Here is a 17,643-nt window from a genome sequence, read left to right on the forward strand (position 1 = left end):
GATGAGGCCCAAGAAGGCCGAAACAGCTGTCCAGTACTGGCATGGCGACGTTTGACTTACAAACATATGCTATACGTGCAGCCAAAGAGCTCCTGCTAATTTTTTTCCCCCTTATACATTTGACTGGCTTTGCACTGGGCTTTCAGAGGTGTCCTATGACACCCTGACGGGAGGCATCACGTGCCACGTGACCTTCTGACGCCATCCGATCAAACGTTGCCTGCCTGCGTACTGCTGATGAGGCCCAAGAAGGCCGAAACAGCTGTCCAGTACTGGCATGGCGACGTTTGACTTACAAACATATGCTATACGTGCAGCCAAAGAGCTCCTGCTAATTTTTTTCCCCCTTATACATTTGACTGGCTTTGCACTGGGCTTTCAGAGGTGTCCTATGACACCCTGACGGGAGGCATCACGTGCCACGTGACCTTCTGACGCCATCCGATCAAACGTTGCCTGCCTGCGTACTGCTGATGAGGCCCAAGAAGGCCGAAACAGCTGTCCAGTACTGGCATGGCGACGTTTGACTTACAAACATATGCTATACGTGCAGCCAAAGAGCTCCTGCTAATTTTTTTCCCCCTTATACATTTGACTGGCTTTGCACTGGGCTTTCAGAGGTGTCCTATGACACCCTGACGGGAGGCATCACGTGCCACGTGACCTTCTGACGCCATCCGATCAAACGTTGCCTGCCTGCGTACTGCTGATGAGGCCCAAGAAGGCCGAAACAGCTGTCCAGTACTGGCATGGCGACGTTTGACTTACAAACATATGCTATACGTGCAGCCAAAGAGCTCCTGCTAATTTTTTTTCCCCCTTATACATTTGACTGGCTTTGCACTGGGCTTTCAGAGGTGTCCTATGACACCCTGACGGGAGGCATCACGTGCCACGTGACCTTCTGACGCCATCCGATCAAACGTTGCCTGCCTGCGTACTGCTGATGAGGCCCAAGAAGGCCGAAACAGCTGTCCAGTACTGGCATGGTGACGTTTGACTTACAAACATATGCTATACGTGCAGCCAAAGAGCTCCTGCTAATTTTTTTCCCCCTTATACATTTGACTGGCTTTGCACTGGGCTTTCAGAGGTGTCCTATGACACCCTGACGGGAGGCATCACGTGCCACGTGACCTTCTGACGCCATCCGATCAACGTTGCCTGCCTGCGTACTGCTGATGAGGCCCAAGAAGGCCGAAACAGCTGTCCAGTACTGGCATGGCGACGTTTGACTTACAAACATATGCTATACGTGCAGCCAAAGAGCTCCTGCTAATTTTTTTCCCCCTTATATATATATATATATATCTAAAGATACGCATTGATAACAACGAGTGTATTTCTCATCATATTGTATTGTAACCAAGTGCGTGGGTGGTTGGCTGAAGTGGGTGTAAGCTTTATCACCTTCTCTAGGCTGTGCACCAAGGGATGACGGTGACCTGTGTTATGTCTTCAGCGTAATCAATTTTGTGGCTGGCATTACCCCTTGATGCCCTGGTTTCTAGGTATATGCAGTGACAATTACAGATTTGTGAGCAAGGATCAATAGGTCTGCATCCTGGTGTTTTGCCTATTGATATCAATGATTCAACTACATACTAGTGGGCAGCAATCTCAATTAGATGCTGCTGCACCCACAATTTATGTTGCAGAGCGACAAGTAGCGAACACGTTGCAGATACCTTGCTATAGTAAGAAGAAATCACTGCAATGTTGAAGACAGGCACTGGCTTGCTCTGGGGCAGTATATCCTTAAGTATTCCCTTGTCACAAACCAATGGGCTCCGAGCACCACACTAATTCTGAACAGACCTTAAACTTACCACGAAAATTAAACTACGCCATCATCCCCAGCAAATATTCCACTCGATTTCCCAGGCTGGATTACTGGGCTGGTTCCTGGCCTCGGACGAGCCTGGATCTGGCCCAGATTCATAGCGGACCATTCTGGAAATAGGATAGCTGAATTTAACTCCTTTCTACAACCCAGACAGAACACGATCTCCTGCGGATGTCCAAAATAGATCCTAACGTCCAGGTCCTGAAATGGATATCAGGTGGACATCCCTCGGAGCTACATAAATAGACATCCCTAACCGTACATCCGCAGGATGTACCGTAAAGGCCGTTTGAAGAATTGCCCAAATAGGGTCCCTGACGGGATGTTACGTGGAGCATTATCGCAGGAGAGAGAGAAACATGGCAAGGTGCATCGCGACGTGAGTTCGACTTTCGAAGAACGAACTAAACGCCTTACAGCAAAAGGAGTAAGAAACACAAATGTTGCATCATAATGAGTTAATGCGCCAAGCAGTTCTTCAGTCCACTGTTATTGGTATACGCAATCACGTTAAAGTTGAACACCCCACCTTCTAGTTTGACTCGCAGGCAAACTGGACTCTCGAATTTGTGGAAGATCGCGAGACAAGCAATATATAGTATCTGTTTTCGCTTTGGAAAGGTATGCCACTGCCTTTCTAAGTGATCTTCATGGTTCTAAGAGGTTCTATATGTACGTCATTATTTTTGTTTTTTAAAACTTTGTGCTGATTGTCCGTAACGGAAATACGAGAAACAAACGAAAAGGAACCACGAAGCAGTGGCCGAACCCGAAACAAAATGGCTGGAAATAACGCCTACGGGCCTAGTAAGAATCTGTCCACTTACGCGGCAACTCAATAAAGCAGTATGAATAATAATGAGAAAATGCAGGGCCCTGAGCACGTACGCAAGTAATTCCGTGCAACGTCAGGGTATCTCCGTGTAACTTCCTGTGAGGACAAACGACGGATATTTGTGGGAAGTCCAAATCATGGCCACTCGGAGATGTGGGGGACGTCCGTCGGAAAAATGTCTGTCTCCCAGGGAGATCCGAATTTACGGGAAATGATATCCCCAGGAACACCATAGGAAGTTTTGTTCCGTTTGGGAAAGGGGGTGTGGAAGGCAATGAAATGAAGCACTGACTCAACTTCTGTCATTCCTGCTTTAGTGATTAGGGTTTGATGCTTCGGTCATGACGTGGTAGGCTAGACAAGTCATCCGTACATAATATGGGATAACTAGGCTTTAACAAGGCCAGCAACAGTTATTTCGAGCGAGTCAAACACAGGTGTGTCTTTGTCACCACCAGTGAAAGAGGAGCCTGTTCCAATATGTGGCGCCCCCATATATCTGCGCATCCGGAACAGCAGTGAACTTGGACAAGTCATGTTACAGTTCTGCAAACAAAGCTATCACAGCTATCACATCATTAAAGTGCAACTACACAGTCACGAAACCGATACTTAGTTTATGTCGTCAAATGAGAGAACGCAGGTCAGAGATTCCACACACAAATTATCACCACGTTCAGCAAAATCAGTGAAATTTTCCTCAGTTTTTTTTTTAAGTTGCCGCAATCACGTCATCACAAAAGGCCCAGTTCTCGAAGACGTCATGTAGGAAGGGGCTTCGTATGCATCAAGTCTTCAGTGTCTTAGCAACGACACAGGCGTCCCTTTCATTGTCACTTGACGCCACGCTTGGTGGGTTGGAAAGAGATTTTGAAGACTTTTTTCATTTAGATAGTGCCTTGACGCCTCCATATAATCTCTATTTCCAACCTAATACTGTAGGTACAGCATTTGACCACTGGCGGGTCAACCTCATCCGTAAACCGAGCGTCATCGTCAGACCTATACTGTACTTGTACGATTCCCTCGTGCACCGCCCAGGGCTGACAAAGTGGCCCGCATCTTGAACAGTTTTTCCGTGTTCCAGAAGCACCTTCACCCACTGATCACACATATTAGCTTCTCGCAGAATCCTCTGTGGCATGTTTATCGAGCTTGACTTTCGACAGTATGTGCACTTGTAAGCTCCCAAAGCTTTACAGGGCTCCGAATTACCTCAACAGAAAGCGATCAGCACAGATGACATCGTTGCCAACACAAGCAAGCAGCACTGAATTCCTTAGACTCGAAAGTATGACTGGAAGCCAGCTTTCTCCAGCAGCAATATTGCCAGGCAAAATCTCTTCAGCTTCCTGGCTCTCGCCATGACGTCACACCTCCGAAAATTAAAAAGAAGAAATTACTTTTTCACGAGTTCTGCATCAGGTAGAGACAAAATATTTAGTACGTTGCGGCATGTTTAAGCTGATGGCCTTGGCCATGTGACTTTGCTGGTGGCACGTTTGCTTGTATGGCGAGTCCTATTTTGTGTAGTCTTTTCTGCCTTTTGGACGGGAGCTCGCTCGGGGGACGGCCTGCTGGTATGCGTCTTGATCCTCTTGTTACGCCAGTACGGCGCCTGGAAATTGCCGTAGGCCGCACACGAATGCGGCCACAGAGACACCCATTCCTCCTTCTTGCTGAGGAAGGCCACCACTCTGGAGGTGTACCTATCGTGGGAGAGCTGTCTCAGATTGGCAATTGCCACCTCCAGCTTGTCTGTACAGTCTGCATAGAGGATCTGTAAAAAAGATTGAGTTACACTTATGATTAGTGGCTTCTGAACCTCGAATGTTATGTTCCAGACAGTTTTTTGCCGAATGCTTCGGCGGTGACCATAATTATTGCTGCGCAGTGCCACCCACAGTCGTAGTTGTTTCACATGGACATGAGATTAGCACAATTACCATAACTGCCACTTTTTCCGACCTGTAGCGCAAGGCCCCTTGCTTGTGGTGGTTCCCAGCACCCAAAGCTAGAGCATGCAAGCTTTAAGCTCACAGTGTCGCTCGCTTTGCAGGTGAGAGAAATTTGACGGTAACCTATGTGAGCAGGGCGCATCGGCATGGAAGAGTCCATCACCATCGAAGTGTGCCTAGCACACTAATTTCTATGGTGAATGGAAGCATTAGGACGTCATTGCCGCCATCTACATCACACCAACAGTTTGGTGCACTGCTCATAAGCTGGATGTGAAAATTAGGCAGCGCCATGCTAAGTTCACGTTTTCAACGGTGATCTCTGGCAGGCTGCCGCTGAATAAGGTGAGCCTTCTTACTATGTTAAATGTTGCTTTCTTGCTGGAAGACAGCACCAGGAGATCAGCATCAGCACCACCTCACGTGCAGCATGGAATGCATACCATGCTATTAATATGCTATCGTATAGCACACCTGGGGGAAGAAAAGCAATTTTGCATAGGGGAAGCTGTGTGCTTTGTTCTGTTTAATAGGTACTATTAGGTGTACTATTAACATTGAATAATAGGCATGTGCAAACTGTAACTTTCGTTTTCCAGTAGAATACGAACTAATAATGTCCAATGCGAATCAAATAGGTTTTGAATCGAATACGAATTGTCAGTACATACTTGTAAGATAATTTTTCTCATGTGGGTCACAATCATGAGACTCTGGTCAAGGAATGTTTCAAGCTAGTATTTCATGTCTGAAATTTGGAAATGCTTATGTACCATACCTATGTGACAAATAAAAGCAGAATATGAAATGCATAACTAGGTGTCTAACGAGTGTTCAAATTGGCACATGTGCCATCTGTACTTGGAAATTGCAGGCACATCCGCACTACCCGCAGTTACCCACAACTATTCTGAGGAGGTAATGGCAGCTCCATAACGGACATATTTCGTGAAATGCAGTGTCAAGGCATTGCCAACAGTGGGCTCATGACTAGACCTCAGATCTTTAGGTATATACCCATTTTTTTCATTGACAGTATATTGGCGCTTTTTCGATACTAGAGCACGATTTACGTGACAGGGAATGCCATAGTGATGATCTTCTTGTGCCTATAAAGGCACATTTCGACGTTCGCGTCTATTTTGGCGTCTATGTCTTGAATATCGATGTTCTGTTGTAAAATGCCCAAACCGCACATATTGCTCACAGGAGGTCCTGTGAACGACAGAGCTGTGTAAAAACTGCAACATGTCTTACAGAAAAGTCTGAGAGTTTCATTTTTGAGATTTGAAACTGTGGCTTCAGTAACTGCTGTACCAGCTGGAACTGAGTCAGCCATGCCAAACTAGAGTCAGCTTTTGTTTGGACATTCCAGCATTTAAGTTCACACTGGTACTCTCTCTGATGTTACCGTTGCGAACTTAAATGCTGGTCAATGAATGCGGAGTGCTCCTTTTTGATATTTACAAGCTCGCGCTTGACAAGTGCTGGAGCTTACGCCGGCACGTCTGAAAACTGTGCTTGTAACGTGCTGTTCCTACAGCAACGCGTGATCAACGTGTCTCTTTATGGTCTAGCTGTTCAGTGAACGTTTCCTACCTGAGCCGTACAGTCTCAGTTTGCACGTTGCCTTTAGGTGAATAATGTTCAAGTCGAATAAAGTTGAATACAATTCAGAAAGTCTGCACTGGAAAAGCAAATAACTAGAACTTTTCTGCAGTCGTCGGGCCAAATGCTGACTGAACTCTGTTGATCCTAAAATCGAACTTTAATGCCTAAATCGGTGTGCTTGCATCTCAAAAATTGTCAATGAGCTAACAAATTAGTACATTCAGAGGTACTCCTGTTTATATTAAGCCTGAGAAAGGACCGGTATTAACGATGGTGCAGGTAATGCAGGTATAGCCGCAGACGTTTGCTGGTGCACTCGCATTTCAACCACGACGCGCAGCGATGTCAACCTTCCACCCACGAATCGGAAAAATGTGTAGGTACCCCCCTGTTTTCTCGTACCCGCGTGCACCTCTGCATAACTGTAGAAATATTGTACACGTGGGGGAGTGCCCAACGGGCTTTTTCATGCTTTTTCAGCTTTTTTTCATGCAGAGAATATTCAGTTACACAGAAAACAAACATGTACCTGACATGTATCTGACACCTGACACATAACAAGCACTCCCCACAAAAGATAGTTTTCCCTTTTTTTCTGAACCAATGCATGCCAGTTGTAAAGTGGGCTTTCTGCAGTACACACATGGGTTAGGTGGAGCCTACTTTCCAGGTAGAACAGCTGGCGGATCATTTGAATAATTTTCGAAGTTCGAATCGAACATATCATTATTTCAACGAATATTCAAATATTCGCATGTGTCTACAGTGGTATATATGGAGACGATCATAATGCAATTTTCTTTCTCATCAACCACTTCATTGAACTTTGCTGAAAGTGTGGTTTTCCAGAGAAGAAGGCAGTGCGTAGAGTACTTTTGCTATAGTGCCACACTGCTGTTAATTTCCTGTCTAGCTCTATTGCACAAGCAAATCCAGTCTCGTTCAGTCTTGACAGAACGAAGCACTGCAGACAGGCAGCAGCAAGGAAAACTACCAACATACCACATCCTGGATGAGGCACCGAGCACAATCCCACATGCCTTCCAGGGCCCGCCCACTTTGACTGATTGGTTGATTGATTGATTGACTTTGTTCACCGCAGTGATGCACAATGGTACTTCCCGTGTAAGGTACTGATGCCGTGTTTACAACAAAGGGAATCACGACTCACAAACCTGCTTGAAAGACGACATCAGCTTCTGTCTGTCTTCCCGTGGCACCCCGTTCTTTGTGGATGTGAGCCACCTCCACTCCGCTTGCAAGATGTGGAAGTGACAGAGAAGCTGTGTTGCTTGGGGCCATAGCATGCGTAAAGCATCCTTCTCTGCTGACGAATTGTCAGTCATGAAGGCGTTCGGTGCCCAGCGGAATGGCATGTTATGTCTTTTACTTCATGTTCACTTTTTGTTATCTGACTGAGGACTGTAGGACTTTATCTATTTTCACGTTTCGCCGGGCTGAACTTTGTTATCGTTGTTGGTTGTTATCATTATTGGCTGGCATTATCTACTGTTGTGGCTGCGGAAGTGTTGTAGGGGGGCGTGGTCGTTCATATTTAAGCAAGCGTTTTCCCGTGCGGAAGGGTCTTCGGGTGGTTGCCGGTTGTTACGGCGGTTGCGGGTCGAACTGCTGTGTAAAGGTATGGAATAAATCCTTGCTTGTTGTTTGAACCTTTTCGTTTGCTGTGTCTTCCTTGGCGACGGAACGGACGGACTGACGCCCCGAGGTTGTGGAAACACGGGTTTCCACAGGACTTATATCTAAGATCTTATCTGACAAATCAAAGTGAAGGACTATTGGCAATGAAATATGGAAAATTGAAAGATTGAGAGAAGCACCATATTCCAAGCACATCCATCAACAGTGACACCAAGTGCATTTGTAACTGCAACTACTCAGAATTCAGCAACAGGCACAGAAAACTTGATGAAACTGAGACATAAAATTTGACAGGAGTGTCTGCTCTTCCCATCAGTTGGAGAGAGGCAAGGTGAAGGGGATGGATGTTACTGTCCGTGAAAGTGATGTCTAAGAACCTTAGTTAGATTCATGTTTTATCCTGTGTGTGACAGTATATTACCTCTTGACCACCAAAGTAGTGTGGGTATGCCCCCTTCAGTAGGCGGAATGCAATCTGGTAGCCTTTTGTGGTCCGGGAGTTGTGCAGGAGGACAGCAATGGGTATGGCCCCAGCATTGGTTGCAGCCAGTAGCAACGTGACAGTAGTGTGCATCCCATCGCACCATGAGGTAGAGTCGATGAAGATGATCTCTCTTGATGTCATCAGTTGCTGTGTTCGTCTCATGATTGGAGTCACTATCAGAGCTGCCCACATGCTGTTGTCTGCAGACCTTGAGAGTGTCCCGTTGTGGTATCGTTGGAAGTACGCATCCACCATCCGTTTCTCATTCCACACTTTATTCACTCTTTCCCCATGACGATGAGGCTGTCCCAAAACTCACGTGCACAGTATATCACATATCCCCCCCTGTTAAGAAAAATAGTTCCCGCTGTAGGGAAAAATTAGTGCACTCTGTCGTCGGCAGTGTCATGTGGTGCGTCGTTCTCGTTTGCCGGGTAACGGACAGGAGCGGAACGTTGTCGTGTACTTCTGCGTAGAGGCGGCTCCTGCTGTTCGAGAGGTGGCAGCGGATGTACTCTTGCGCCTTTGTGCGGAGCTTGGTTTTGAGGGGAGACATATGCACTGTCCGAAACAGGTGCGTTATGATCAATAGGCCACCAAGAGTAGACGAAAGAGGACGGTTCGTCCGGTTGTACTTGGCCTTCTGGTGGCCTCAGCTCACCATAAAATGGTGTAAACTTCGACGAATGCCATATCCTGCCGTCTTCCAGTAAAAAAGATAGTGGTCCCCGGGAAGCGATTATTCTCAAAGGCGTAGAAAAATTTGGCCGTCGTTTCTTTCGGCGACCTGATAGGCGCACTCGAACATAGTCTCCCGGCGTGAATTGGCGGAACCTTGCAGATCGCTTGTCGTCGGTGTAGACCTTCTGCTTACTCTGTTTTGACGACACACGTGCCTTAATTCTCGACATGTCGGGTGTTGCTGAGGGCTTTTGAAGTCCTACCACGTTGACGCGCGTTCGAAAGTTCCGACCGTGCAGAAGCACTGCTGGCGAGACACCTGTTGTAGCGTGCGGTGTGCTTCTGTATACCGCGAGATGCTCAAGGATTGCGAGTTTGATATCTTTGCGCTGTAGTGTTGCAACTTCTATGGTGTCCTTGAACACTCTGTTGAAACGTTCAACTTGACCGTTGGCTTGTGGATAGTAGACGGATACTGTCGTGTGCTGAATACCTCGTTCTCGCAGGAAGGATTTGAAGTGTGTGGACGCAAATTGCGGGACATTGTCTGTGACTGTCTCGTTGGGGTAGCCTGCGCGACTGAATACGTAGTAGAATACGACTGTAGACGTTGTAACAGCGGGCGCAAATGAAATTTCTGGCCACTTGCTATGGTAATCCATAAGCGTTATGGCGTAACGGCACGAAGGAGGAGAGTCTTCGAACGGTCCAACTATGTCCATTCCCAGTTTTGACCAGGGTGTAGCTGAAAATACAACTGGGTGCAAAAGTGCAGATGCAACCTTGGCAGATTTGTCAGCAGACTGACAGATAGAGAAATCGTGCACCATCTTTTCCACTTGGGAATCCATCCCGGGCCACCAGTAGAAATCCCTGAGTCGCTGCTTTGTACGCACAATTCCAGGGTGCGTCTCGTGTGCCATCTCAAGCAGCCTGGAATTTAATGTACGTGGGACCACTAAACGTTCGCCACGATGCAGAAGTCCATTCACAACTGAAAGTTCACGTCCGCAGCGATGGTACGAACCCATTGCGGGAGCTCTGTGAGCATGTCGCGACTAAGTTCCTTGTTCAAGTGCACTGATGACCTCGCTGATTTCTGGATCGAGTAACGTAGCCTCTTGTAATTCTTCTTTTGAAATGGGGCTGGAGATGGTGCAGACAATTTCTTCATCAACATCATGCTACTGTAGCGGTAACCTTGATAGGGCATCCGCGATATAATTCTCGGCTCCCTTCTTGTACTCGACAGTGAAATTGTAGTACAGCAATCTGGCGGACCATCTTGATATACGAAGAGGGCGATGTCCAGAGCCTTGTGTGCCAAGCAAGGTTACTAACGCTTGATGGTCAGTACCAGGTCCCCCAAGGTCGCCATTTTCCCGTGTATTTGTTCCTATCCCGATGCGTGCAATGCCGGAGGCCGCCCTTAGATACCCCATTGTTACCAGACGTTGGCTTGCGTTTGATTGTAGCGCGCTAAAGATCCAGCTGAAGCACAATTCAAGCCAGGCCAAGTCAGCGAATAAATGGACGACTGCGCCTGCGGCGCCCGCTGGCGGCGCCTGGTACGACAGGTACGCTATGTGATGCACGCAGCCGTGCACTAGATCCTTCCGATTGCTCAACACGTTTAAAAACGGGACCAAAAAGTGAAACACGTCACAGAAAGTTGTTATACGCGTTTTATTTGGACATATAAAGACTAGATTCATTCGCAGAAACAACAAAAACATTTTGCCGCTAAACTTAGCGCGCTGAAGTCATCCGGAACGGCAACAGTGGGGTATCTAGTGGCGGCCTTCTTCGTTGCACGCTTTTCCGAGGTGAGTTTGGGGGACCTGGTCAGTACGTAGAGTAAAGGGGCGTCCCCACAAGTAGACATGCCAATGCTCGCATGCCCACGTGCAGGCAAGCGCTTCGCGCTCACCAACCGAGTACTTTCTCTCCACCGAAGATAACGTACGGGAAGCAAAAGCGACTGTGCGAACTTCGTTCCCTTTAATTTGTTCCAGAACGGCACCCAAACCGTATGATGAAGCGTCTGTGGTCACGACCACTGGGAGCTGTACATCGAACATGTGTAGAACCGGGCAGGAGCTGAGTGTAGCTTTCACCTTGTTAAAAGTTTGATCCGCCATGGAAGTCCACTCAAAAGTTTTTCGGTCTCGGAGGAGTTCACGCATCGGTTCCACCAGCTCGGCGAAGTGATGGATAAACTTGGAGTAGTACCCAAGTAATCCCAGGAAAGAACGAAGTGACTTTAAATCCGTAGGTGGAGGGGCCCTTTGTAGCGCTTGAATTGCAGACGTTTGAGGTAACAGTCCATGGGCATTTACGACATGTCCGAGGAAAGTAAGCTCGACGACGTCAAACACGCACTTGTGATTCCATTTCAACCCTTCCGCAGACAAACGCTGGAGTACGTGACGAAGGTTGTTGTCGTGTTCTTCTTGCGAACGTCCGTAAACGATGATGTCGTCTATGTAGAAGAGAACTCCTTTGCAGCCTTGGAGTATGAGGGACATCATTTGTTGAAATGCTGAAGGAGCGGAAGCAAGTCCGAAGCATAGGCGCTTAAAACGGAAGAGTCCCTCGTGAGTAATAAATGCGGTTAAGTCCCTGCTATCTGGGTATAGGGGAACTTGATGATAAGCGGATGCCAGATCCAGTTTCGATAATTTCATGGCGCCTGCTAAGGCGTTAAAGTGCAGCTCCGCTGCTGTTCCGAAAGTATGAAGACGTTGTGATATTCAGAACCGTGGTCCCAACTTCATTCATAAACGCACATTGCTTTCCAAATTTCCATACTCCTTCGTGAGAAATTTGAGAAAAACTATCGGGCGGCGGTTCCACTTGTGACGTCATACTTGGAACTGCGCGGATTGGATAGCCACGCCTAGCCAGCTCTGCATGGCAACCAGTTTGTGTTTACACTCCGTCATGGCCGCTGTATCGTGCTGAAATAGCTGTCACGAGCTATCGGGGACCACCGCACCGTTTTATCATGTTTCTTATAAGGAATACTTCGTCTTCGAGCACGTTCTCGTTCTCAATAGATTTGGCGGTGCTTTCTGCACGCCCAGCAAGTCCGCGCATAGTGCGCTGCCAAAGCTATTGAGAATGCGTAAGTGTACGTCACACGTTAGGTGTTAGGTCTTGTTGGTAGCATGAAGCACAGTGCGGGCACAGAATGTCCGCTCACGACGGCCGTCGTTGCACAACGAGGCCATCCTGTAAGGCTTGTTAAAGAAGACCGGCAAAACTATCTTTGAGGCTATTAACGACAGCAATTATCACGGAACACACCCAAAACATTCACCTTCGCCCATAGATCTCCGCCACCGCATCGACGATTTGGTGTTAGCTAAGCCACGAGCGCGGCTAAGCCAGGACGAAGCCGGGATTGGTCAGGGTTTGCCGATCTCAGGACCGCCGTGCCAGGAAAGTTTAAAAAATTGTTTTCTTAAAAACTACAAACAAATGGGTGAAAATTTTTCACATGTATGCTCCCTGTGCGGAAACGAACGCACAGCCCAAGCATGGCTCCATTCTGTCGCAGTCGAAAATCGGCGGAGCTGAGCTTTAAGCAGTTCCTCAGTATGTGGTAGTGGGAAACAGTCCGCAATGACGGCTTTGTTGGGTTCGCGTAGGTCGACGCATAAGCGGATGGAGCCATCTTTTTTCTTTATCACTACGATTGGAGAGACCCACTCTGAAGCTGTGACCTTTTCGATTACGTCCTGTTTTTCCAGACGACGTAGTTTCTTGAGAAACTTGTTCTCGTACTGTTAACGGTAAACGGCGTAACTTGCCTGTAACGGGCTTGATGTCGGAACGTATCTTCACCTTGTGAATGTAATGTTTAGACAGACCCAGAGTTCCATCGAAAAGGTGCCCGAAATCAGCTGAAATTGCTGGGGGTACGGTGACTGTCGACGCAGTCGTACTGAAGCAGGACAGACTCATGCCGTCAATGCATAACTCCAACGACGTGACAGCATCCATGCCAAGAAGTGTCGTGCCATTGGATACTACGTAGAAATTCAGACATGCTGAAGGATTTGCGTACTTGACCGGTGCCGAAAAACATCCCTGAATGGGAATTGACCGTTTGGAGAAATCGTACAGGCTCACAGATGTCGGCTTCAGAGGATGCAAGGATGCAAAATGCCCCTCGTAGACGGAAGAAGACATAATCGTTGCTGAAGATCCCGTGTCAATGAGAAAACCAATGTCCCTCTCTGAGACAGACAACGTAACGTAGATCCCAGTTTTCTTTGGAGCAGAAGTATCCAACTGTAAGGTAGTTTGTACTTCGGATTTCGTAAAGGAATCTTGTGACGGAAGTTCATCCGTAAGTTGACGTAGTTGTCCCAGAGAGCGGCAAACGGAACGGAAGTGCCCCATCTTGCTGCATGCGGAGCATCTCTGATTGCGGGCTTTACATGAAGAAGAATTCGCCAAGTAATCCCTAGAGCCACAGCGAAAACATTGAGTTTGCGTAGCAGAGCGTTTGCTCGAGCGATCGCCCTGTCGCTTCTGCATAGGTTTCCTTGCAGGCTGTCTTGTGACTTGTTGAACTTCTTCGTGCTCGCTCCCAACAGCAAATTCTCTTGATTCCTTTTGTGACTGTTGAAACTGCCGTGCAAGCATAATTGTACGAGCCAACGTAAGCGTACTGCCTTCTAGGAGGAGGCGTTCACGAAGATGAGGTATGTTGGTGGATTCGACAATTTGATCGCGGATCATGGAATCAAGCGTTGCCCCGAAGTCACAGGTACTGGCAAGTTCTCGAAGAGCCAGGACGTAGTCATCAATTGACTCACCAAGCTGCTGACGGCGCTGACGAAATTTGTGTCGCTCAGCGATAGGATTAACGGTAGTAGTGTAGTGAGTATCCAAGGTCTTGAGAGCAATTTCTATCTCATCTGCGGCGGTCTCGGATGGTGACTCCGTGGATTCCGTTGTAGTTGCAACTGAGTTGGTAGCGGACGTTTGAGAAGGTGGTAGCAGATCAAAAATCCTTTGCCTTTCAGCACCAAGGCAGTGATACAATATAGCCTTACGGCGGGTTGTTGACTCTTTGTCTAGGTCAGATGCAACCAAGTAATTCTGAAATGCCTTCTTCAACGATGGCCACGTCATCGTAGGCTTGCCGGGCTTCGGTAGAAAAAACGGTGGTGGGGGTAATCCCGACATTGTAGACGGTGAACGGAGAAGGTGCAGGAGAATTGAAGCCGAAAGTCAGTATCCAGGGAAGATTTCCAATCGTCGCCAAATTAGGTAGCCTGTGGTATCGTTGGAAGTACGCATCCACCACCTGTTCCTCATTCCACACTTTATTGTCTTTTTTGCCCCATGACGATGAGGCTGTCCCAAAACTCACGTGCACAGTATATCACACACGTCAGTGCCTATCAGGACGTGAATAAGACTAGATGGACAATCAGTAACTACGACTATAGGAGCTTCTCATTTCAGTGCCAATATATTGGGACTGCATTAGCCAGTATGACACAAAATGATGAAATATTTTCAACCTTGATATACAACCTCTAACCCGTCTTCCTCTGGGAGATTGCTGCTTCTTTTGAACTATATGGTATGCTGCTGTGTATTGGCTGCCTAAAATTTCCCTGGAGATATGCAACTACAACGTTTTTATTACAACATGTTTCCCAAGTTTGTTTCACCTCGGAGGAAAGCCTATACTTTTGCTGGCAGCACACTCTAAATCGTTTTACACCTTAAAATGTGTGAATCAAAATGTTCATGGCGCACACCTTTTAAGGTGTATTTTGACACCCTCATGGCAGTTGGGGTGTAAAGGGTGTAACGCCGAATAAAACTGCTGGGTTCGTGGCAATGTGCTCGTAACTGTGTATTCACAATTACCAGCATATTGCATATAATCACATTGAGGTCCATATATGTATGCACAACAAGGTGATTAAATATGTGTGTAAACATGCACAGCCGACAAGTAGACAACCATGTATGGCATGGCAATGAAGCATGGCAGCTGTATATAGCCTTTCGTGAAATTGTAGACCTTCTCATGAGCAGGCACCTCCCTCATATGCATGTTCATTACTTAGAACGTTGCATTTATTCGTTTCTTCAAGGTTTTGCAGTGTTGTACCCACAAATATCTAACCCCTGTTAAATGCATTACATTGTTCATCATCCGCAACTCATCAGGGTGTCTAGTCCTCTCCTAGCTGTATGGTGTACGCGTTTCGAAGGGAAACACTCGCATTTTAAAGATGTTGCTAGAAACACTCGAAATTCTAAGAACATAACCCTTTCATTAGCAAGAAGACATCAGTTTTATCAAATGTATGCGTGGTCGCAGTTCTTCAGAAATTCCACATCTACTGATGGTTCCTAGGAGATACTACTTCAACATGCCCCAGAAGCAATTCAGAGTTACATTCATGACCGTGATATTCACGCAGAATCTATAGTCTATGTGAGAAGTGCAGTTGATAATGATAACACATTTGCTGTTGGCTGTGTTGTTGCCAAAGAATCTTCCGAGGAGGACTTACCCGTGTTCGTTGAGATTGCAGGCATATATGTTATTAACACTGATACCATTTTTCTCATACAACATTAACTGCAGTTGAGTATGATGAGCTCTATCATGTATCTGTTCTATCTTGCAATGAGGAGCAACGCGTTTTAAGAAATTTAAGCACTATCTCAACAGATCTTCTAAATCTGCATACATTATCAGGTAGTAGACTTGTTGTAAATCCACGCCATGCACTTTTCTAATGTAACTTCCCGTTCCCCGTTGTTGTATATATTTACTTTTGTTCATGCGAGCGAAAATAAACATACTCCCTTTATACACCCATGCAACACACGTATTACCATATTTCACCTGAAGGTGTAGTGCACCATTGTTACACCCTCAGGAACTTCTAAAACAAAGTTGTAGGGTGTGAAAGGGGTGTGATCTTAGTACACCTATTTTACACCTTTAAAGGTGTGAAACGATTTAGAGTGCACTATTTCAGTGAAAATTGCAAGAAAGAGGTTGATAAGAATAGACTGGATGAGCAGAAAAACGCTTTACAACTGAAAGTTTGCAGATACACACGAGAAGCGAAAAGCTGATGACAAAACACAGTCCAGCCTCAGCTTCGTACTGCCCACTTCAAGGATCTGCTAGTTAAAATGTGGTGCCACGTGCTCTTCACCTTGTTCTTTGTAGAGTGAAATTTTCTCCTCCAGCTTGGATAGGGAGCCCACTACAGGACCAAAGTTTTCTGCGCGCCAAATGTTGTGCCACTGGTACACAGTAGCAGGGATTGTGTTCAGTGCACCATTTGCCAATGCTGTGACAGCATCTTCGAAGTTTGAAGGCCTCCGTTGGGGTCATGCCATCACCAAAACACTTCAGAAAGTTGGACTCAGCCGTGGTGGCAGCACCTCCAGACAGTATGAAACATCCTGTGGAAAAACAGTAGGCAGTTCGTATCGAACTAAAAATAAAATAAAAAACAAAACACGTGGATGTAGCGTCAGGTAAGGTACTCAAATGGTGTCGGTATGCATAACTTGTTAATTAAACTTTTCACAGTGAAGAAGGGTATCGCATAAGCGCTTAAACTGAAATGCTTCTGCTTCATTTCTGGACCTCTCAACACTATGCTCAATGGGGTATTTCTTTGAGCAAAACAGGGGAGAACTGTATGTAAACTGCAACAATATGTGAGGCAGTGATTATACAAGGAAAGGAGAACAGAAACGCGGCGCTGAACTTTTTGGCATGTGCTTTACATTTGGGAACAGTGATGTATGCAGCGAAAAAGAACTGTCTCACCTTTCACGGTACTGCAGATCCACTCAACACTCAACGAAGTGTTTTATTTTGGCTCTGCATTGTCGCAATCATGAGGTCAGCGCGGAGAGCTTCGATCCAGTTCTGAGGTTTGCTATGCCGTGATGTCAGCATGAATGGACGCAGATTTCGGTCCAACAGCATTGAAACTCAAATTAACGTTTACAAGTACAGAGGTGAACATAGGTTTCAATACTGTGTCGATGCACGTTTGCTCACCGTGGAGTCGTCTGCACTCCCTCCTAGGTCCAATGTTGACGTCGCGACACAATCCGATACTCCCGTGGCATTGTGATCGCCTGGTACTTGCGCGCTTACGCTGGGCGTCTTCGTGTCTTTCTCACAGGTGAAAGCTGTTTGGATCCTCTGCTCCACCTTTCCTCCTCGCAAAGCGCGCGTCTGCAGCTCGCGCGCTTTGCGAGGAGGAAGCGCGCGCCGCCCGCACCAGCGTCTGTTTCACCACCACAGAGTTTTGGCGCTTTAAATTGTTAGAGTTTTCGACCTAGAACGCAGTACGTAGCTTCAGTGCTTTCGGTTAGACATCGTGTAGCGGTTTGGTACATTTTCGGAAGATGTCTGGCGAAAGGACTTTCACCTGTGTGAAAGACACACAGGCATCAACCTCAGACCTCGAAGTTCTTCGCGCTGATCTCATGACTGCTGCCGATGTTGTGTCGTCTGTTTTTCGTCTTTTTCCCAGTCTCGGGTTTTCGT

General features: G+C 46.8%; 1 protein-coding gene across 1 annotated transcript; it reads right to left on the reverse strand.

Moving 5' to 3' along the window:
* Positions 1–8,773: 8,773 nt before the first annotated feature.
* Positions 8,774–10,105, reverse strand: LOC135399742 (uncharacterized protein K02A2.6-like). Its single transcript, XM_064631473.1, has one exon. The coding sequence runs from the start codon at positions 10,103–10,105 to the stop codon at positions 8,774–8,776; it is 1,332 nt and encodes a 443-aa protein (XP_064487543.1).
* Positions 10,106–17,643: the final 7,538 nt, after the last annotated feature.

This window comes from Ornithodoros turicata, chromosome 7 (assembly GCF_037126465.1).
Source record: "Ornithodoros turicata isolate Travis chromosome 7, ASM3712646v1, whole genome shotgun sequence".
NCBI lineage: Eukaryota > Metazoa > Arthropoda > Arachnida > Ixodida > Argasidae > Ornithodoros > Ornithodoros turicata.